Consider the following 23,698-nt stretch of genomic DNA (forward strand, 5'->3'; position numbering starts at 1 on the left):
CAGCTAAATTTCATTTATATGTAGGTAGAGCTGCTTTCTGTTATTATTTGTCCTATGATTTTAATATTAAGATAAAAACCATCTTTCTAAATGACAATGAAATATATAGGTTTGAGTACTATACAGATTGCATGCTTTATGCTCTAAAATATTCCTCTCCTGACGTCACACAGATCAGTATAGAACGAAAGGGTTTAGAGTTTACCTCTAGAACAGTAATATTTATGGCAGTTGATGTTTCTCCTTCTTCCAAAATCAGTGAGCCAGAAACAGCTACATAATCAGCTCCTGGTTCAGCCAAGGTCCCATCTGTCTCATTACTTAAGGTGATCAATCCTGGTACTGTGGCATACGTAACATTGATAGCACCTGTTCAATTTGTGACCAAAAAAAAAATGAGTATTTTCCAGTTATGTAATGCTCACAGGAGCAGACAAAGGAAAGAGATGAAATGCTCATCCACAAAATGAAAAGCCTAACTGCAAAACTGAAGGATTAAAAGATTATTCTGGAGCCAATGGAACTTCATTATTGTTTGTAATGTGCTTTCACTCCAGTGTTTGGTGATTTGTCCAACAACACAGATCTCAAAAAGCATTAGGACAAAATATTCAGATATTTGAGGTGCTGTGGACCGCAAATGTTACATTGCTGAAGTTCTACCTGGGACATTTAATGTATTATTCATATCAGGTTTGGTGCCAAGGGAAGTAGAATGTTTCAGGAACTGATATCTAAGAATGGTTTTAAAGACAGTGATGGGAAATACAACTTAATAAATCTAGTTTCTTTCCCAGACAGATTGACATAGACTTCAAAAAAGAATAAAAATCAGGGGGGACACCAATAAATGTTAACAAGGGAAAAAGTTAGACATAATTTTTTATGATAGTGCCACGTCTCACTAATCTGCCAGGGTAAGTGAAGTTGCAAATTTAAAGAGAGTGATCCTGGATATAAAATGACACATGAAATTGAAAGCTAGTTTGTATGAAATAAAATATAAGGTATAAAAGAATCTTAGTTTTAATAAATAATGATGGAGTTAAAAATTTAAGTAAGAGATCTTACATTTACTGCGGATACTTATCTTAAAGCATTAGTGTCCTGAGTAGTGTTCCAAAATAGAATTAGATAATGACATTAAAAAAGAAATGGGAACAGAAACATCATTAAAATGCCTCTATGAATCTGTGGTGTGCAAAGATCTCGAACATTCATTGTAACTGGTCACTTCAATTCAAAACAGATATAACTAAAGAAACTAAGAAGGGTTATCACTGAGGTCTAAATATAGTCTAATAGGGTAAACAGCAAATGATTACATGTTATCTCACAACAGAAGTTGAAATCCTCAGGCAACACAAGAAAATATTTTTGCACACAGTACATGACTGAATTCTGGAATTAAGCACCACTTCATGTTATGGATTGCAAAAGACAAATTGATTTTAAAAGGAGAAAGAAGTTCTCAGAAGAGACAAAAACTGAATTCAGTGGTCTGTATGCAACTTTTTCCATGGGACATTCCTAGCTGCCAGCTCTGGAAGTTTAGAGGGGAAATATGTGGGAATAATCATTCCTTATGAGCTCCTTTTCTCCTGTGTTTTTTATTTCTTATAGAGAGCCTAACACTGAGACAGATTCATTAGACATAAAGGTAGTAAACTTAATAGCCAACTAGTTACGTGACAGCTCCCTGGCTCCTTGTGAGGGAATGAGGGCTATGGCTTCAGTTTAAACTCAAACTTCATTTCCAAGCCCGCTGTAAGAAGCCTAGAAGTACTGAAAATAGCAGCTCTATCCAAGATATTTCAAAATTTCCAGCCTTCCTGTCATGGCTTTTATTTGCCTAATGATTACCAAAACATTACTTCCGTTCTGTTGGAGTTATTATACAAACCTAGAGATCCAAATTCTCTGTTAATGAAAAGCTGAACTGTTCTGTTTTCCTCTGGAATTAAAACTACCCTGGATGGGGAAGCAAAATTCAGGACTCCATGTGGTTCATCACTAGCTTCTACTGTCAGAACAGCTTCATATCCTTGACTATCCAAAACAGCTGCACCTGAAGAAGCAACTCCTGCAAAATAATCAATGGACTATAGTGAATAAAGTGTTACACAACAAATATTTTTTCCTTACATTACTGATATTATTACATCCAAATGAAAGTCAGTAAGACTGCAAATGAAATTAAACCAATCAAATTATGTGCTCACAGAAGTTTATGGATGATGTCAAATGTATATATATATATATTTACATTCTGTAACAAATACAGGAACATACAATCACAACAGAAATTGTATGCATACTAAGTAGAGAGTCACAAAAACATATTAAGAAATGGAAAACTTAATGGGCCAGTGCAAAACATCAACTTCCCTAAATTTCCTCTATTGCAAAAGGAAAGAGAAAGTTTCCCAGGAAATAAAATTAAAATATAGTTAAAATTATCTTCAACTTCTCAATCATGCCTTTATGAAATTAATCCCTTTCCCAAGTGTTGCTTTGATGAATAAGTGCGGGTGTGTTAATTTATGCTTATCCTGATGGATTATAAGAGTCAACAAATTATTCTGGCAAGTCAGTAAGGAACCTAGTAGCAACACAATCCATGTCAACTTAGTTTAGCATTTAGACATTAATTTCAGTTTAACAAAGGGTATTTCTGAAGGTATGCAGCTTCATGCTTTTCTCATTATAATTCGAATGGCAAGGATGAAACATTCTGACCTCCCTGAATTCAGAGGCAGATCAGAAAGCCAGCTTGCAGCATGACAAGAGTGCTTTAAAAGATAAAAATATCCCTTTATTTCACGGCAACTGTATCCAGAATACATTAGCAAGCTCAAGCTTGTATTCAATTAAAGGGAGGCAAATAACCACTGAATTCAACAGGCAGAGGCAAATCATGTTTAACAATAATTAAGGAAAACTGGAAAGACACAGTGGGGTTTATATATATACGTGTGCATGTGTGTGTATACATGTGTAAATATGTACACGCACACACATAAGGATCAAGCCTGTTTCAATAAAATGTGAATGAATTTTGCATAGTTTACATCAGTTGCAGTAGGCTTAGTCTTACATTTCCAAAATGGATTAATACATATGAAAATATTGCAGTACTAAACGGTAGTTTTAAGATACAGCAGGCTATAGCTCTGCATTACCTTCTGTTTTGATGTTGTATAGGATGATCTGGTATTCCTCTTTTTCTTCAGGAATATGGTCATCCAGCAAGTGAACATACAATGTTGCATTCAATGTCCCCTATTTATTTTATTGATAAACTGATTAGTCATTATTTTATAAAATGTAAGTAATACCACTGTATCACATGTATTTTTAGCAGTACCTTTAAGAAATGTAAAGTTAAATTATCAAAAACAGTAAACTCCCTCCAGTTTAGAACTCCAAGAGTAAAGAAGCAAGTAAATAATCAGATCAAGAAACAAAGACTGCTATAAGAGCACACTCCTTTTCTCAGCTCAGTTTTAATTACAACATTCTCCTGTAGCCATTAGCTTTGCTTATGGACGTACCTCAGGAAAAAAGAGTATTCCAGAATAGTTTTCAAAATTTTGTTCTACATTATGCCCAACTATCTTCCATTCAACAGTAACATTTCCCAGTCCTGGGGCGGTTCTTAAAATATGGAATTGCAGTTGATCTCCTAGGAACAAAAGATAAGACACAATATTTTGGGGTTTCCTCTCCTATATATCAATTATAAAAATGAGAAGCTAAAAACATGTATCACAGTTCAAATAATTTTTGTGAAAGACATTAATATTTTTAATAGTGAACTTCACAGTAGTTCTGTAACACATTTGTTTCTAATACAAAACCACCAAACTTAAACTCCTTCCTTCTGAGTTTTCCTGGTTTTAGTTTACTTTTGGAATGAGCTATCAAAATATGAGGGAACCTGGTACAGAGGAGTAACTTCGAAAGTAAATACCCTCCAAAATATGCACAAACAGAAGAGCAATATCTGCCTGTGAACTGCACAAAAAAGTATACGCTGCATGTACCAGCTCAAACACAAACAGCTTTCTACAACAGCTAACTGGCAAGGAATATACATCTTCCTGACATTAGCAACGTCTTCTGACTTTACATAGTACATGCATAAAAATCCTTGTAATTACCCATAAGTTCCACTTATGTGAGTTTGAACTCACAAATATCATCAGTTAGAAAAGAAAATAATTCAAAAATGTTAATATTTACTAATTTGTACTTTAAAATGAAGTATATAAAACAAAAACATTAATATTTTATGTTATAAATTAATTTTTAATAAATTCTTATGATTTCTGGCATGAACAGTATCAATTGACAACATGCATCTATAAGAAGCAGTTATAGTATCCTTCACATTTAGAACACTTAATCCAATGGGTACTTTAATGAAGAAAGAGTAAACTCCTTAGAAATCTTTGTAAAATTAAGACAAATTATATAATTTATATAATATTAAATATTTATAAGAGTTATATTGTTTATATAATAATAAATATTTAAATACAAACCTATGACATTAACATATATCAATATGAAATACACCAGCAGATAACACTAGTAATGTCATGCAAGACATTCATATTAGAAGACAGATGTTTATTTATAATATTTAAGCGCATTGCATCCGTATGTCAACAGCATTTTTCAAGTGCACAGAATTTAAGTTTACCAATGTGTACAGTGTTGCACTGGCTTTCAAAGACATTAAATATGCAGAAGCCTATACTACTGAGATGCTTGGAAATAATAATACATGAGATTTCTTTTGCTTTACTAAAGAATAAGAAAACTAAAAAAATTGTCAAAAGCTATTTTCCTGGTGTAGAAACAGAAATCTGACAAACTTAGTTCCATCTCCAACTGACTGAAAAAGTCTTTCTTAGTATTGCTATAAACTGACTTGAATTTTTTCACTGTTGCAGAATCTGGGAATAAATCCATCTTCTGGTTTACGTTATGTACAAGCTTAGAAGCAATCCTGTTGAGAAACATTGAGATACATCTGCAAAAGGGGAAGAGACTATGTGGTGTTACATGGCTTCCTTACTGACTGGCATTGAATCGAGCAGCCCCAGCTAGTCTCTCTGATTACGTAATATGAGGAATATAAGTCAGGATACTATCTGGGTATTCTAGCCTACTATATTGCAGGACAGAATTGTATAGCTACAGCTGGTAGAACAATTTGCACATTTTCTAGACACATTTTTTTTTTTGGTAAGGGAACTTTAGAGAGATGCATGTATGTTGGCTACCAACGAGAGAGGTATGAACTAACCTCAAGAGACCTTAATGTAATTAATTACAATATAAAATTGTGAAGAATTAATACAAGAATTCTATATACCCATTTTCAAATAAATAGAATTAGTATGTGTAATTTAGCCTCAATATTTCAAACTTCAGTTAAGCTTTGGAGATGTACTACCATTCATATCTTTGTATTAAGTTGTTCCATGTTGTTTCTAAAAGAATAAAAGAATTCAAAATTTATTGACATCACAAGGGTTGTGCTTCTACAGTCAGATATCTGCAAACAGAGCACCAGTTTACAGTTTCCCCTGAGGCTAATTTATCCTGTTGTTTAACACTGCACTGAAATCCATTTTATCCTATTTGGGCATTTTGTACCTCCATTGCAGGCAAACATTTAACAGAAAAATGGTTACTGTGGTATCACTGCAGAATGCACAATTTAGACAAAGTTTATTTCAATACAACATTATGTAATACAATGAATCTTCACTGAAGACTGGAACAAAATGCTTTACTATGTGGAAGCCTGTTACACTGTAATGCAAACACTAAGAACAAACCTGATGTACAAATCATCCTAATTACAGACCCTAAGTAGTTAATTACTGACCCATGTTTCTTCGTCAGTTTTACCAAAATCTTTCGTACCCCTATCCAGAAAGAAATACTAATACAAATACTAATTGATTTCTGAAGACTAAAAGTGTTATTAGGCTAAATTCATCACTTTGTTTTAAGGTTTTTAATATGTAACCATGTTATTCACCTCTTTAAATTTCTACATTTATCAGGGAGAAGAAGGGGGCCTCAGGTCCCCTCCTCTTCTTCCTTATTTCAAGATACTACAGTGTATTTTCTTCTAATACAGTCATAGCCACACAGCTATGCACACCTCTGCCTGTACTAAAATGCTACCTTCGCCCCCAGCAAGGTGATAAATAATATGCATAGCTTGAAAATCATACAGACGTGCTTGACAAAAGTTGTTCAATAATACAATGAATATAAAAGATAACCATATTTGGATTTATAAATTTTGGATTTGGATAATGGATTTATAAATCTGACAAAATTTGTTTTCAAAACAAAAGAAACGATACTGAAAATGAAATATAAACACTGAAATCATCTATGGCCTGTAGCTCATTCTTTGATTATTTTTTATCAAAGGGAATTAATTTGGTCATTTTTTTCTTGCTGTTAGACAATGCACTGTTTTTCACAATCTGGAGGAATAGGAATCACGTAATTTCCAAACTACAGCAGAGTATTTCAGCTCCAAATGGCCAGAATTTGCTAGCATGCTTTGAATAATATTTAACCAGTGGAAAGTATTCAGGGTCATCATAACCTCTGGGAATGAGACAGTTTGTATTAATTCCTTGTGCTCATTAACAGCTCTTCTTAGCCTGCCAGACTGCAGCTGGCTTGGCAGGCAGATCAGAATCATTAATGTACAGGAATAAAGGACAAAAAATGGGAACAGAGTAGCACAGAATTAACACAAACCATATCTAGATAAAACTCAAAAGGTTATGGTGTCCTTTCGTTTCTGGAAACAAACAGAACCCATTTCATTGAGAAAGACTTTTTTCTTCAAACAGAAAACGCAATGCACATGTTCCTGGACAGCAAAATTTCTGTTTTGTTAATTCTCCCTGCCCATTAGTTTACATGTAACATAAACATGCAATACACTGAGATTCCAGCAAAGGCTGCCAAAAGCAATCACCATCACTACTATTATTATCCTGTGCAAAACTGCATCAAACCTTAGATCAAACATGCAACATGCTCTCTTAAAGCACCAGTAGTAACCTTTGGTCCATACCAAATTATTATTGTTCTTTCTCAAATGTTATGACTGAGTGATGACAGCTAGATCACTAATGTCTCCTATAAAAAACCATAAACAGAAAATTGTAAAACAGCAGGTTATTGAGTCAGGAAGAGAGAAGATGTGATCCTAATCCTTCTGTAGGAAAATTTTGTAGAAGATTTAAAGTGAATTGTAAGTCACCAGTACATGAGATTTACTTATGACTACCAATGGGTGTGTATGATGGGAGTTATATACAGTTCTGGAATGTGGAATAAATGAGTAAGACAAGAAATGCTAATAGGACCTTTGAAATGCACCAGCAATAGAAGCAAGGCATGATCTTCAGAAAAAAGGAAAGCACAGATGATGATAAATAGAATGATTTTGGAATGGTGTACTCATCCTTTCCACAGATTTCACTTAAGTGCTGTGCTTGCAAAAGTTAAAAATTCAAATGAATACATGTGGTTATCCTCTACTTGCTAGCATTCTCTGAACAGTGATACAATCACTGCGAGTCACTATCAACAGAAAACACCGAGATGGGAGCTAATGTTAAACTGAGTGTGGTCAACACCAATTACCCACCTTCACGACCAATAACAGATCTTGAGGCTGTCTGGAAGCTGATAATTCCTGCCACATTGTCATTTGACAGAATAATCACTGTGACAGTGTCAAAACTGGGCAGAATCCGACTCCCTCCTTCAGTATGGACCAGGCTGATTATGATACTTTCATTATCCTCCGGCTCTGGATCATCTAAAATGGCTAGTGTGACCATCTTTTTTGTTTCCCCTGCAAGGAGAACAACATATACATACTTACATGTGCTCATGAAAATCACTTTTTAAAAAGATGTAATCACCTCTTTTTGTAGGAAATTCTTCAAAAACTTCAAGGACATGAAGCACATTTATTTATTTACCTGTCTAGAAGCTCCTGAATGTCATTATGGAGTTTTATTCAATTACTATTGAAAAGTCACATTAGGCCAATGTAATTGCCAAATTATTAAATATACTATATAGAAATGAACAATGTAGATATAATTTCTGAACGTCCAGAATTCTTTATTTGCATCGTAAGTTCTCTGACTTTCAAATTTAACTTAGAAAAGGGGAATATTATTCCTGTAAAAAATATTACCAAGTGCATAAACTCTCTGATGAACCCTATATACATGTACACTTATGAGTACACAATGTAAATACAAGTATGTATACATTTGAATGTATTTACTGGGCCAGAGAATGCATTAAAATGGGCTGTCATTGTGTTACTTACATTCTGGATTATCAAAGAACAGTAACGTATACAGCAAGCACTATCAATTACCAGTCTTTATAATCTGTTATAATTTACAACACAACCTGGTTGCTCAGTGCATGTGAATTTGAAAAAATTTCAAAGTATTTTGAAAACAGTTTTTACTAAATTTATAACCACTAATACGATTACAGGTCAATTTTAGAATCACTTATTTTGAGTTCAGATGGTTTAGCAAACTAGCTAGCACACTAGCATCTTTACTACGCTCCCATAAATTGCTTTCAAAATAACTGTTCAATCAGTTCAGACTTTGAAAATACAAAATATATCTGTCATGCTGCATGGTACTGAAGTAATGTCTGACATTGACTGTTCATCTGTTTTGTTTGCCTATGTTTTTTTAATATGCTGTTACAGTATGTTATGAAATCAAGACAATATCAGAATCTAAAAAGAGACATCAGGAAAAATTACTACTGTACTGACTAAAAGTTAACAAAAGACCAGTTAGACCTGATTCTCATTCTCATTACCCTTGAAATAACAACTATCTTCAGCATTATTGTTCCTTATTTATTTGGTGAAATGGTATTCTTTATAATGCACATTGCAATATTTTTTTAAAAAATACTTACTTATGCTTTTCATCTTTTTTTTTTCTACTACCACTATGTGTGTTCTGCAACATAGTGCTATATGCTGATGAACTGTATTCTTTTAAATATGTATCCTGAGCATTCTGGGATGTTTAGCTTACGAATAAGACATTACTTATCAAAACATCCAGAGAGCTTAGTGCTGGTCAGGTTCTTTTGCTTTTCTTTAGTTTTATGAAAGAGAAACTAGTGCAAAACCTTGTCTCACCTTCTGCAAACACCAGAGTCTCACCAACACCTACAAAATCCAAGTTTGGGGTAGCAGTTCCACCAACCACATGCCATTCCACTGTCACCTGTCCCAGGCTGCCTTCTGTCCTGTGTATCATTAGCTGCACGTTGGTCTGAGGACGTTCTTCTACTTCAATATACAGTCCCTTCTCTGTCGCATTGGGACTTAGGCTGTAGATCTTAAATACTCCAAACGCATCCCCATTCATCATTATGACAACTGTTGAAGTATTTGGCTGTCCTATAGTCGGCTGATTTTTTAAGCTGGCTGAGATGTTCATTAGTTCAACTTTCAAAAGGGATATAATGAATGTCTCATCCAACTCTGGCAGACTGTCAGGGAGTATGGTAACTGTGAGATTTGCAAACTCTTCCCCTTCCTGCATTATGGCCCACTGTCTTATAACAGATTCATAATCGCTACCAGCGATGGCTTGTGTGCTGAAAAGAGCGGATGCAGTGGTTACATTTTTCTTGTAGGTCCAGAATCCTGAAGCGTTAGTTAATGGGCTGATCTCTGATGTCAGCCAAAGGCAGACAGGAATCTCAGAGGCACTGGAAAATGTAAAGGCTGAACACACTTGTTCTTTTAGGCACTGAGTGGCACAGGCATACAGTGGGTCACTCGCTGCTGACACATTCACTCTGGTCTTGGATGGTTGGTCAGGAATTCCTTTTACAGGAGACTCGTAACATGACAGGATATCCTGACCTTGCTCAATGGCAAGAGCTACAACGTCAGTCTCAGAAGTGCTGTAAAATATCTGCAGCTGACCAAACTTTCCCCCACTAAAAGACATTAAAATAAAAAAAGTAATGTTAGTTGATTAAGTATGTCTAGCATAGTTTATGTTTCTGGGTTAAGAATAAAAAAGAATAAAATCAATCGGCCCTTTCTGAATTGCTGAAAAGTTCCAAATTGCTATTTAAAGTGGATTCTCTTGGAGCTAGTACAAGAATAACTGAGGTGTCGTTTTTTGTGGCTAGCAAGTCTGCTTATTTATAGCTTGGGTAGCAGTCTGTTAAAAATGCATGTTTGCAAACATTTGTTTCTAGGAATTAACTTAAGTCTTCTTAGGGCTGGCAAGAAATACAAAGCCTGTGCTACCCAGTCTTGTCACCTTTCCTCTTAGGTGTCCTCAAGATATCATATCACAAGCATAAAACCTGTTTTCCTTTTCTTGTTTCTTTCCATCCCACAAGGATTGACCCATTTTTTCCTCTAGTACAAATTACAGGAGCAGGCTGTTGTGCAGCTTTAAAGCTCTGACAATTAAATAGGCAAAATTAAACTTCAAGTACATCATGTACAATTGGTTTACATTACAGATTATAATGTATGTTATATATAAGTGGTTTATGTGCATTTCTAATAAGCAGACATTAGGTTCAAAACCAATGCATATGAAATAAAAATGTGTTGAGCTGGCAGACCAAGAAATTGACGCAAATGCTTATACAAACGAAGCATGACAATTGAAATTATAGGCAAGACAGAAAAGAAGAAAAAATAATAGCTATAAATAAAGCAAACATACAAACCTTCGCCTGACTGTTATATTTGCAAGCAAATTTCTTTCTAGTGGCTCCTGAATTCGATATAATGATTGATGAAAGAAGACTGTGCCATAAGGATTATCATTGGCAGGTATTATAATATTTGCCACGCCATCTAACCCAATAGCACCACCATTGGAGGCCTGAGTTAATTCTACATGGACAATCTCAAAAAAGAAAAAAAAAAAAGAAAAAGAAATAATGCAGCTAAACAATTGTTGGTATTTCTAAAAATAAGCACAAGCAAAGTAAAATCTGAACTTCTTGCACCTTCCTGCCAGAACATGCCTTGTTTTCCTTTGCACACATTTATATGACAAGTTAGAAGTCTAATATGTAACTGAACTTACTTCTTCTATTTCTGGAACATCATCAGCCAGGACTTCCAACACCAACATCTGAATGGCTTCCCCAGGGGCAAAAGTAATATTACCCGTGACAACCTGCAAGTCAGCATCAGCAGGATGTCCATTAATGGTAGCAACCCACTGAACAGTAACGTTACCAAGAGTCCCAGCATTGCGGATTATTGGCAGATTTATGGTTACTGATCCAAATTCAGGCTCCTCCACAGTGAATTCAGTAATCTGAAAAACTAAGTACAGCACAGAGAGATGTATTTCATTAACAATGAAACTGAAAGTAAATATATAAACTCCTGAAGTACGTAGATATATTTCACTAGATTGCATCTATTTGCACAGGTAAATCATTTTTAATCAGGTTAAACTTAAAAGCAAGCTTCCAGTATTAATATTTTCATCTACAGAGGAAATTAACATTAAAATTGTGCCCTCATCCAAAAAGTTTATTCCAACGTACCCATTATTCAGGGCTAACCATGAGCAGTTTCTAACCTCTTAGAAGATATTTTCGTAATTATTCCCCGCAAGGAAACTCTTTAGCAGCTTCCATGCCACTTACTGAAGAAATAAATCAATATATTCTATATAAACTGGTTTCAAATAAAAGTTTTCCTTGTATTAAACATCTAGTTGTTAAGAATTAAGTAAATTAATTACCCATCTGGACATACTTATTTTTGACATTTTTTCTTTCTTTCCTCTACCACCTTCTATTAACAAAATGGAACAAGAGCAATGAAGTAGGGTACTGAAGGGAGAAAAGTAAGAAAAAGAAAAGGCAGGAAAAAATTCACCAAAAAAACCAAACAGAAAACCAAAAGGATAGATTTCTGAAATATCATTACTTTTTGAAATCACCAAAACCATTTTCAAAACCTGTGTTACAAAACTAGTTTTGGAAAGTATACACAATTCATTTTATTGATAATAAAAATCAGAAGAAAAACTAAACCACGTGACAGAGAATAAGAGGATATATTTTAATTTCTCTTTATATTTTTCAACTTCCCCAGATTTTTAATTCTGCTTTGGATGATCACCTAGTAAAACAAAAGGAACAAAGATTTAAGCAACAGATATCAGAACACAGATTTTGGCTTAAACCTATTACAGAAATGCAGCACTTAGAATAGTTTTTTTTTAAAAAAGTAAACTAAAATCCATTTATCTCATTGGAAGATTCCAATATCTTCTTATATCAATGACTAAATAATAATTTTTTATATATTAAAGCACCATTACTCCTTAATTACACAGTTTAATTTAGTTTATCTTATCTTTGCCTTTACTGTCTTCATCCAGGCTTCCTCTTTGTCTTCTGAAAGTTTTTGTTGAGTTGCTCAGTAACAGCTCACCCACAAAACTGCTGTAAAAATGTTCACAGAAGAGAGAAAATATGCAAAAAAATCATTTACCGAAGGATCCAAATGGGTCATCAGAAGCCTCAATAGTTATGATTGCCTTAGTCAAAGATCCAAGCAAGGCTCCTCCTGTTGTTTGGTTCAGCAGCTGAACATAAAATGACTCCTCAACTTCAGGATGGATATCATTAATTATATAAATTGGCACAGCTTTACTTGTTTCTCCTTCTAGTAAGACAACATCTGATGAGGCCACACTGTAGTCCTCACCTAGATTTATAGATGAAAAAACCAAAATAATAAAAACCAGAGTATTAATGCATTATAGTTCAGTGTATTGACCATCATTAGTAATACTTCTCTCTTTTCTTACACATGCATTCCTCCATGTTTTTATGGTTTTCTTCCTTTATCTTCAGACTTAGACAACACAGTCCTTTTCATTTCCCATTGCCTTTGAGATATCTGGATGGATTAAAATAAAACTCTGCTTGGTCAAAACAGAGTTTGCACTGTTAGACCAAGAAGAAGTCACAAAAGGCCCATTATTTTCTTCCAAGTGTAACAAGGTCACATTACCATGATGTTTTTGTCTTTGATTTCTAATTGCTCTCTGGCTTTCCAAGAGATAGAAGGGAACAGAAGTACCTTTGTCAAAGTAGATTTTACTAAAGGGCATACTCTATGTGTGGACCTCACTTTAGACAAAATTGTCTCTAAGACTGTCTAGATGAACAACTGTGATACACTAGATAATGGCTCCACTTCAGAAACTATTTGAAAGCATACTCTGACATCAATTTAGCTATACACTTATTTTAAAAAGTCTTACATAAAAAGGAAACTTAAAAAGGTACATGCTTCTCAGAAACCTAAAAAGGTACATGCCCATTCGATTTTGAACATAGCTGAAATACAGTGGGTTTGATTTATAACGAAGTAGTTTTGACCCTGCACAAGTTGTAAGTTTGCTCCTTTCTTTACACACCTTCTTTATAGGTGCAGCTGGAGAAAGAACTTAACCTCCCATTTTCAGACATTCAAGTCTTCTTGGGTGTTGATTGGGTTTTGCCTGTTTGTTTTACAGCTGAGTCCCCAGTTCCCTTCTAATAACCTTTAATAACCTCACCCAAACAATGCATGGCAGGGTTAAGTATGCACACTGGACTAAACAGTAGTTAGATATACTACATTATATTTTATTTTTATTTATTTTCTTTTTTTGAAGATGTGGTGAGGCACTAGGGAAACAAACACCACAATTCCTTCACTCATTTCTCCTGCAAGTTTCTTCAGTGATGATGTTTCAGAGCTTTCTAGAAGCTGATGCATGACTTTTTCCCATGGGCTTGGATTCCTGTTTGCTAAGCAGAGTCACTAAAGGTCTCACTACATTATTTATTTTTTTTTCACTTATTATACAACAATTCATATTCAATACATACTTGTTTGCTTTGAATACCCAAAGAATACAGTATGCTCTTTCCACTTTAACACAGATGGCATAGTTCTGCTATTCTGATTTCTTACCAGCTGTTGCAGTTATTGGCACAGCTTTAAATTTCACTGAGACATCTGCAAATATTCCCCCAGTTCTGGTCACGTTAATGATTGGTCCAACATAATTTTCAGCAACTCGCACAGCTGAAGCAGAAAGCTGAAGTGTTCCAAAAGCATCATCATTGGCATTGATAATTACATGAGCTATTGTCTCACCCACTAATCCAAGTCGAGGAGAACTTACAACTGAAACATAAAGAAAACTTAGTGAGGGGGTGCATGAGATGCTTGCTATCTATGGCTGTAGAGTTAGACACAGAAGTGAGTTCAGTGGTTAGTCGCCATTAGCTTTCAGCAAAATTGGGGTTCTTTTAGAATTGGACAAAGTATAATGACAAACTGCAACAACATACTTTTGGTGTTTGAATGCTGTTATGGCATAAAAATAACGATTTTTAGTAACTGACTATTCTACCCTGCTCTGGATCATACAAGCCATAATTTATTTTAAGGGGTGAGGTACTGTGAAGTAATTTTTTAATTAATTTTATTTATTTAATTATATAATTATTAATTATTTATAAGCTTTATTTATTATGAATTTTTGTTTATTTATTTGTCCATAAGGCCAGTAGTAAGATCAATACAGTTCAGGAGAATTTCATACTTTAATTTGCTATAATGAAATATAAATAAGATTTCAATCTCCCAGCAGAATTATATTATAAGTTTCCCTTAATATCAAGATAAATCTGGGGCATGGTAGCAATTAGACATGCCAAGAAGCTTTGAAGCACAAATCAGGCTGTAATGACCAGAATTTATCTAAACGAGGGACGAAGCAGGCATCCTCTACACTAAAAAAGCAACATGTGGCTGTAATTCTACACCAATTTGTTTTTAAAGGACTTCTTTGGCTTTCAATAAGCAAAAATAGCATAGTTATTTCCTAATAGCGAACTTTACAGAAACAGCAGGTATTAGTGCACAAAACCAACATTTATCTATTTGGCCTGAAAGACCTTGGACAAGGCAATGAAAAAGTGATAAAGAAATGCTCATCCATCCTTTACAAAACACTGCACTGGAGGAAATGTATGCCAACAGCCCACAAGGCACGTAACTCAGAGATTTCTTAAACATACAGACTGGCTGCGGTTAAAAAGTTTATCATTTAACTTGTTGCACTTTATCCTATTAAATGTAACACAAGCCTTCATATTTAAATTGTAAATTTTACATACGTAAGATAACTTACTTGGTCGATCCTGTACTTTCTCAATCAATACAATACTGCTTAGCTCCACAAAAACAGACTCCGACCTCTCAGGATCATCATCATCCAAAATAGGCAAAGATATTGTGGCCTGACTTTCATTGGCGGTGAAGATCACATGACCTGTAATGGGTATATAATCTTTTCCCTCTGTTGCTCTAACAACATCAGGTGGAAGAAAGGGTAACTTCTCATCGTCACCAATAGTTCTGTATGTTACTATTACTGTACCAAGGAGACCACCATGCCTGATTATTGTCAGGGAGATATTTTTTCTTTCTTCCTCAACTTTTATGGGCCGGTTTCGCTCAGAAAAGATGAAGACTCCATATGGATCATCATTAGCTAAGATAGTTAAAGTTGCATTAGTATGATTTCCAAGGCGGCCATTGGAGACATTGATGATCATAACTGAAAACATCTTATCCAATTCAGGAACTTCATCAGGAGAAACCTGTACTGTAATATTTGCTGTCACTTGGCCAACATCAAACGTTACGTTCCCATGTGTAGAGATCAGGTCTTTGTTAAGATCACACACTATGATCCAGTGCAGCGTCACCTGTGACAAGGCCCCATGCGTTCTCACAACCTAAGTGAAAAATACAAAAAACCTGCATATTTTTGTTTCTCTGAGAAAGAAAAACATAAAAGTATGAGATGGAATTGAGCAAAGACATTGACATGATGGGTTAAAATAAATGTGTGTTTTAAAAAAACAGTATAAACTTTACTATCTCAGTTTTGCTGTCTTTGTTGTATCATCTTTTAAGATAGCAGTACCTCAAATGTAAACAAGTAGAAGTAATTTTAAATCTGTGGATGTTAATATTACATCATTTTAGCTTCAACTGGAAACATCTGGAAACTCAGTATGAAATGGCAAAACAGATGTGCAAGACAGAAGTTTGTTATAAAGTCTTACGGCAAAAACATCACACAACACCCAGTAAAAAACAGAGACAGAAGAGGACTGCACAGCAGTATGAGACTCAAAGCTTTCTAACCTGCAGCACAATATTGCTATCTCCATCTTCAGGCTCAGTTCCATTTACTGAGAGTGACTCAGTACTGAACTCAAACACACCATGAGCATCATCAGAAGCCTCAATAGTCACGAGGATGTGGGATGCAATTCCCAAGCTAGCTGTTAAGTGGAAGTTCCAAAAAGGATTATTTTTTCTAGCATCTTTTCTTCAAAGACATAGGTTACAAAAAATACACAGGAGAGGATGACCGGAGTATCTGTGTTGTTTTGCTTTTGTTTTTTTGAAATGCATGATCGCTATCCACATGGATAAGGAACTGACTTTGACTAATGCAGTCCTCGCAGTCCTTCTATGGAACTATGCAACAAATATATAAATATAACAAATACGAATATTTTAAAGGAGGAACAGAAATTAAATTCAGGTTTAATGAATGAAAATGGAGCAGAACTTAGGATGGTGGGGAGTTATATGGTAAACCACAGTAAACAGATAGACCAGATGAATGCAGGTCCCATTCTAACATAAGCTGGAGTGAAAAACAGAGACACTCTGGTAAATCCTACTACTAAAAATACTGTGTTGGGTGAGATAACTTGCCACTTAGAAAGGGAAAGAACCTGGCACAGAATATGATTTCTGGAAACAAGGAAAAGGGGAAAAGCACTTAAAAAATCCCCAGGGAAGTTCCAAAAATTGACTAAACCACAGACTTACTCTCAGATTCAAACTGAAATCCTTTCCATTTAAAAATAAAATCGAAAATCAGGCTGTCACAGGGAAATAAATTATTCCGTTTGGATAATGGGTGCTCAAGGAACATTTTCAGGTCTGTAGGGTTTAATCTGAAGTCCTACAACATCAGGGTTTTCCCTCAGTTCTGATATTTCAAATGTTTTCTGCATCTAGTATTTTTTAAATTTTCTCAGTATTAAATTATCTTTGTTTTCTGTATGTTATGACATAAATACAAACTCAAAGAGAAGAAATGAAAAACAATCAATACATTCCTTTAAAAAAAAACCCTAATAGCTTATTTTTCTTTAAGAGTATATTTGACATGCAGTGAATCAAAGTAAAATAAAGCATGTATCAAAGCACAGAATCATGAAATTTTTTAATTACCTTAAATTTAAAAAGTGTCTTTGCTTTTTTCTCTCCAGGAAATGTGACCACTTTCAAACAGAACTAATTTTGTAAACTGTACTTCTGGAATTACTATATTGTGCTTTGCAACAATGTAACTTTGATGGTATAGAAGCCGCTATTTTCTGTGTTACACTAAACACTGACTGCTATGGAAATTATGCTTAAATTAAAATGGAAAATAATGTTTTGACAGAACTTTATGATATATCTAAATTAATCACCTGTGACTGCAAGTAAAGTAATATTATGACAAGTTGTGTCAGTATACTAATTTAGGAAGGACATTATAGTTAGCAGTAAAAAATAGGATTAATCAAAAATGCTTACCATGTTGATGGACAGTTGCAAGGAAGAAATCCATGTTCCCATCACCACTACCACTGTCATCATATCTAAAGAGCTCAGCAACTTTAAGATGACAGACATACAGATATATACACATATATACATTTATAAATAGAGAGAAAGCAGAAAGTAATTTAAACATTTCTGGACAACACAAAAAGAGAGGGAAGTATTCTAGGAAGGCATCAATTTTGGATATGGAAGTATACAGAATTTCTGATAAAAGCCAGAAAAAATATTGTGTATGCCACCTCTTATTCAATTTATGACATTGGAAATAGCAATGGGAGGTCAGAAGGAAAGAAAACACATGCATCTCTGTTTTCTCTTTTCTTTCTTTCCCTCTTTGTCTCCCCTATTTGTATTTCCCCCTTCTCACTCCTAAATGAGGTCTGCCATGGAGAAATTGGAAATGTGAATTAAAAACAAAAACCAAAACCCCAAAAACCAAAAAACAACCCAGATGCTAAAATCCCCCAAACTCTCCTATTCCAATATTTTTTCACAAAGTGATAACATGTCAGAAAGCTGGAAAAATCTGCAGAAAGCTTAATTAATGGAGATTTTACCCTAAATTTTGTGCTTGTAATGGTGTTGGAAAGGCCAAAAAGCGGGTTTGTGTTAAGGTATCTGCCTAGCGAATTACTAAAGTTAGCTGTAACATGTTTTTGGGGGGGTTAGGGAGGTGGGGAAGTGAAAAGTTTGCTTAACAAAACAACTATTCAACCAAAAAGTCCACATGAATGAAAGGTCTGAAGTTTTTATCACAAGAATCACTATGATACACCATAGTGCCATGTGTTGCACTACAGATATTCAAAGTAATATGATACAACTTCCCAGAAGGCATCACACTTGCATTTCTGGATTGTTTAAAAAAAATAACATCAGCTAAAAAGTCACTTTATGGCTGCCAACCTTTCTAATTACATTTTCCCCTTCAACCAGCTTTACGATTTCCCTTAAAAATTTGCTCCAATGGAAACAAATGCTGCAAGGGCTGAGTGGTGTTCTGTGGCAGGAGGACCAATGCTTGCCATCCCTTGTGAGACTAAATCTCACATGAGGATTTGCACTGAGTGTTTTTCTTGTTCTTCCACAAACCTACCAGCTACCTCTCCAGCTTGGGTAAACCCCCTAGGCCTCTCAACACACACAGTCCCCTACTTCTCTAATCCAGCTAAGTTATGAGCTAGTATATCACAATTCCTCTGATTTCACTGAAGTGGCAGATAAAAAAAAACAAAACACTTCGGCTGTTTAGCTTTAAATATTTTATAAATATTGATAATTAAAAAAATGAAAATAATATATTTTTTACATCATTTCTATTCTCATTAGCAACCATGAAATTATGTATTGTGAAAAGCAGCAATTGCCTTTAAATGACCTAACGCCAGACAATAATACACTTTCTTTGGAATCTGGTGTTTTCCAGCAATGATTAACAAAATATCTCAAGGACACAACTTTCCTAAGAAAAATTACAGCTGCCTGAGGAATGTGTGGGTGTTTGTCTTTAGAAATAACAAGGAAATAGTACACCTAAGAAAGGTAAGATTTTAATGGATGGGTAGAGATCACGAAAATACAACCAATGGATTGATGAATGTGCCTTACCTCCTCCCTCTGGGTTCAACAGCTCCACTTTAAAAGTTTTTTCTAATTCAGGAATAGAATTGTCAGTGATGTTAACAGTAATGTACTTGTATCTGTCTCCTGGCTGAAATTCCAGCGTGCCCACAACAGCCTGAAATATGAAAGGTCTTTATGTTTTTGTTCAAGTCTAATGTTTTCACCCATATAAAAAAGAAATAGAACCTGATTTTGTTTGCCTTTGTCAAAACATTCACTTTTCTTCACTTAAGCTGTTAAAAAATCTGCCACGCCTTTTCTATGAGAACAAAGCATTTAAATTCACAGAATTATGAGCATCTGCATTCATCTACATTTTTCTGCACGAATATCAGTTAGACAAGCAAACACAGATACGTGCAGGTTATTTTGCTGAACATGTACAAATCCTGACATGTACAAGCATAATCTTAACCTGTACACGCACCTGAATGTTCATATAAAGTCTGGTACACTCAGTAACAATAGCACATATCCCTTCTTGCTGCAATGCCAATTCTCTTAAGAAAAAAAATTCAAAACCAGAGTTTTTTCCTAGGAAATACAACAGGCTGTACAGAAAGGACGTAAAACTCACAGATATTTATTTTTAAAGTGAGTATTTGTCTGGGTTTCAGCTGCAACAGAGTTAATCTTCCTAGTAGTTAGCACAGTGCTGTGTTTTGGATCTAGTATGACAATAAAGGTGATAAAACACCGATGTTCTTAGTTGTAACTAGGTAATGTTTATAATAAGTCAGGGACTTTTCAGTTTCTCATGCCCTGACAGCAAGAGGGCTGGAAGGGCACAAGAAGTTGGGGAGGGACACAGCCAGGACAGCCAACCCAAGCTGGCCAAAGGGATATCCCATACTATAGAACATCCTGCTCAGCATATAAACTGGCAGCAGTTGGCTGGCGGTGGCAAGATCACTGCTGGGGAAGTAGCTGGGCATTGCTCAGTGGGTGGTGAGCAACTGTATTGCGCATAATTTGGGGGTTTGGGGTTTTTTTTTGGTTTATTTTTCCTTGACTTTTGTTTCTCCTTTTTTCCTTATCTTCCTTTCCATTTCAATCAGTAGTAGTAGTAGTAGTAGTAGTAGTATATTTTACTTTATTTTGGGTATTAAACTGTTCTTGTCTCAACCCATGCGGTTTACCTTTTTTTTTTCCCCAGTTCTCCCCATCCCACCAGGGGAGTTGGGGAGTGAGTGAGCAGCTGCATGGTACTTAGTTGCTGGCTGGGGTTAAACCACACCAGTATTACACATTGATTTATTACATTATCATATAAAACAAACTGTATCTGTAAAAAGAATCATAGCTGGGCTAAAATACTCAAACTGAAGGCTATCTCCAGGACAAATAGCTAAATTCTAAAATATGTATGCATCTTGGCAATGGTCATACCTGATAATCTTTAGGACTGAAAGCTGTAAGCGGCACTGTTCTGTACTCCACCAGAACTGTTCCAAGAAGGCCTTGTGCACGAACTACCAGTAATCTGATGTGTCCAGCTTCTTCTTTAATAGTAATATGGGGCACAGCAGAGGCTGGCAGAATCATTTCATCACCTGGCTGAGGGGGTGGCCCCACTGAGAATTGTAGCAGACCTGGCAGACAAGAGGTACTATTTACATTGCTTCTCACACCAAATTTAAATCAAGATAATACACTGAAACCAAATTATATATAATACTTATATTTAACATTTCTGAAATTAAACCCCAATTATTGATATGCCCTTAGGGCTCAATTGTGCTGTTTCCAGGGATATGCTAAGTACCTTCCCTTCTCTCACTGATATCCATATCAGTCTTGATACAGCCACATCACAGTACTGAATTCAGCTCTTCCCAAAAGAGCCTCATTGTGTCATAGTATTGGGTACTCTCTGCACTGGGAATTCTCATCTGAGAAAAACTTACACAGGGTTTACTGCATGCAACCTTTATGTACTCTCAGAAGGGAATCATCGCCTGTTTGATGCCTTTTCATAACATTCTCTAGAATCAGTAACTAGCTTTCAATCTTGTATAAAAATTATTAACTAATTTCAAGTTAGATAAAGTGGAATACGTGGCATTGCTTCCTCAACTATCTAGCCTAAGCAAAGCTTTTATCTGTTGAGCTAGAACTATATAATTATCTGCAACAAGACTGTGTCATCTCCATCATTGTTACCATATGGGTGGTCACTGGCTTTGATGCTGATATCAGTAGTTTCCTTTTCTGGATCTATACTTGCTCCACTGGTAGGAGTTGAACCTACTTTTCCATCTCCAGACACTGCAGAGACTAATGTCACACGGAAATATTCATTTAGCTCCGGAATGTCATCATCAATAACATGCAAATTTAAGACCTAGAGAAGGACCAAATCATGGAAAAATCAAACTGTGTCACATACGTCATTTATGAGCTTAACAACTCTGCTTAACTCATCAAACTCTTTGCTTAGTCAGCCAGCTGTACCTGCTGTGTAGTTCTGAAAGTAATGTAGACGACATTTTTGCTTTCCATGTAATTTAACCTAACTTCTAGGATAATATTTTATGTTTAGAATTTGAAATCCAGAAACAACTTTACCAAGCTGGCAGAGAAGGAAGGCTTATTTTCCTAAGTGCTTCAGATTACATAAACACATAACCAAGCAAGCAATTATTTATCTACCTTGCCATAAGCACAGTTTAAATTGCATATATTGGAAATGAGGTATCTGATAGATTTCAAAATCCTAAAGAAATTGTGCTTCTGAAGAGATAATTACAGTGGTTAATCCAATTTAAAGAGCAAGTAAAACAAGTTTTTTATGTCACCTGACGCTTGAGATTGCAGATCATGCTATTGATTAACATAACCTCCTCTGCACAGGCTACATATTCACCTCGGGCGATTCCAACTTTCTATATATTCTGCTATGATTAGACAAACATACAGATGAAAAGGTTTAAGTAGCTGACTGTAATTAGAGGCATGGAACTGAGTAGCTTACAAACATCAATGGGAAGTCTCCTAGGATATCTCACCTGATGAGCACCTGCTCACAATCTGTTTCTTAGGGCTATGCCCATTAATTCTACCATATGCAGACAATAAACTGGACGACATAGCAGTGGAGTAAGAGGGTACAACAGCCCTCTCCTGCCACTAGATAGAATAAGGCAGGCCTCATACATGCTGCCAGACTCAAACAGCTTTGAAAAATTTTCTTTATATGACCTTATGCAATGCAGTAGTATGATTCAATGGAAAATTAAAGCTGAATGAACAGTGACAAGAACAAACTATTTTCAGATCCCACAAGCTTTTGCCAGGCTCTCATCATTTACATTGTTTAACTGGGACCAAAGGTCTCGTGGAGCCACTGGGATCTTTTCAGATGTTGTCAGTTGGTTTCAGTCATCCGTACTGACTTCAGCAGAGTGACAGAAGTGAAACCAAAGGCAGCATTTTCTACTACTATCCACCCTTCCTATTTCACGAACACTAACAGAAAGCACACATCAACTTTCTACAGTATTGTGGTCCCACACCTCTTCAAACAAATGTGGAATTCCTGTGCTGTGGGACAGGATTGAATTCACAGATTAAGCAAAAGGGACAGAACGTGACCAACAGCCGTTGCAAGACACTTGATTACAACAGTGAAATGTACCGCTGTCTATTTAATCGATGAGGAGATAAATCTAAGTTCTAAAAGTCATACCAAAACCTGATCATTTTCCAATTTCAAAAGTAGCTGGATCCATTATTTCAGCCCACGACTATCTACACTGCAAGTATACATACAGATATACATAAATTTAATATATACATATATGTAAACATATCTCATCTATTATGTGCATTCAAACACACATGCATCCATGGTGACCACTGAACTGTGATACACACAGACCTGTAAGCATCTATCATTATCGCTTGTTAGTTGTCAGGGATGCAAAACTCCCTGCGAAATACAACAAAAGCCATGTGAAGTAAGCACTCTCTAGTATGAAAACCAGTCAAGCATCCTCAGAAGGTGTTTTCCAGCAGGTTTGCAAAGGGCAGGATGAATAGTTAATAGGAAGGTAGGGTTTACCTCTGATCTCTGCCAAGGAAGGAATGTGATAGTGCCACTGCTGTTAGAAAAATCAGTAACAGGGTAACTAATGCCAGTGGAATCAACCTGTGAGATAATGTAATTTATATACACATAGTCCAGGGCTCCCCTTGTACGCTCCACAACACACGATACAGTGGAACCCTCATCAGCAATCTGGA

At 35.5% G+C, this 23,698-nt stretch overlaps 1 protein-coding gene across 1 annotated transcript in view; it reads right to left on the minus strand.

The window, feature by feature from the left end:
- Nucleotides 1–23,698, minus strand: part of ADGRV1 (adhesion G protein-coupled receptor V1) — a 291,122-nt gene that overhangs the window by 213,940 nt on the left and 53,484 nt on the right. Inside the window, exons 23-39 of the mRNA XM_055699397.1 lie at nt 23,517–23,693; nt 21,617–21,797; nt 20,843–21,045; nt 19,439–19,568; nt 17,801–17,881; nt 16,343–16,482; nt 15,318–15,927; nt 14,090–14,305; nt 12,614–12,829; nt 11,184–11,428; nt 10,819–11,000; nt 9,254–10,065; nt 7,706–7,915; nt 3,555–3,685; nt 3,183–3,282; nt 1,904–2,083; nt 206–369 (exon numbers count right to left, since the gene is read on the minus strand). Of these exons, the coding sequence (XP_055555372.1) occupies nt 206–369; nt 1,904–2,083; nt 3,183–3,282; nt 3,555–3,685; nt 7,706–7,915; nt 9,254–10,065; nt 10,819–11,000; nt 11,184–11,428; nt 12,614–12,829; nt 14,090–14,305; nt 15,318–15,927; nt 16,343–16,482; nt 17,801–17,881; nt 19,439–19,568; nt 20,843–21,045; nt 21,617–21,797; nt 23,517–23,693 (3,978 nt within the window). The remainder of the gene's footprint in view (nt 1–205; nt 370–1,903; nt 2,084–3,182; nt 3,283–3,554; nt 3,686–7,705; nt 7,916–9,253; nt 10,066–10,818; nt 11,001–11,183; nt 11,429–12,613; nt 12,830–14,089; nt 14,306–15,317; nt 15,928–16,342; nt 16,483–17,800; nt 17,882–19,438; nt 19,569–20,842; nt 21,046–21,616; nt 21,798–23,516; nt 23,694–23,698) is intronic.

This window comes from Falco cherrug, chromosome Z, assembly GCF_023634085.1.
Source record: "Falco cherrug isolate bFalChe1 chromosome Z, bFalChe1.pri, whole genome shotgun sequence".
NCBI classification, from domain to species: Eukaryota; Metazoa; Chordata; class Aves; order Falconiformes; family Falconidae; genus Falco; species Falco cherrug.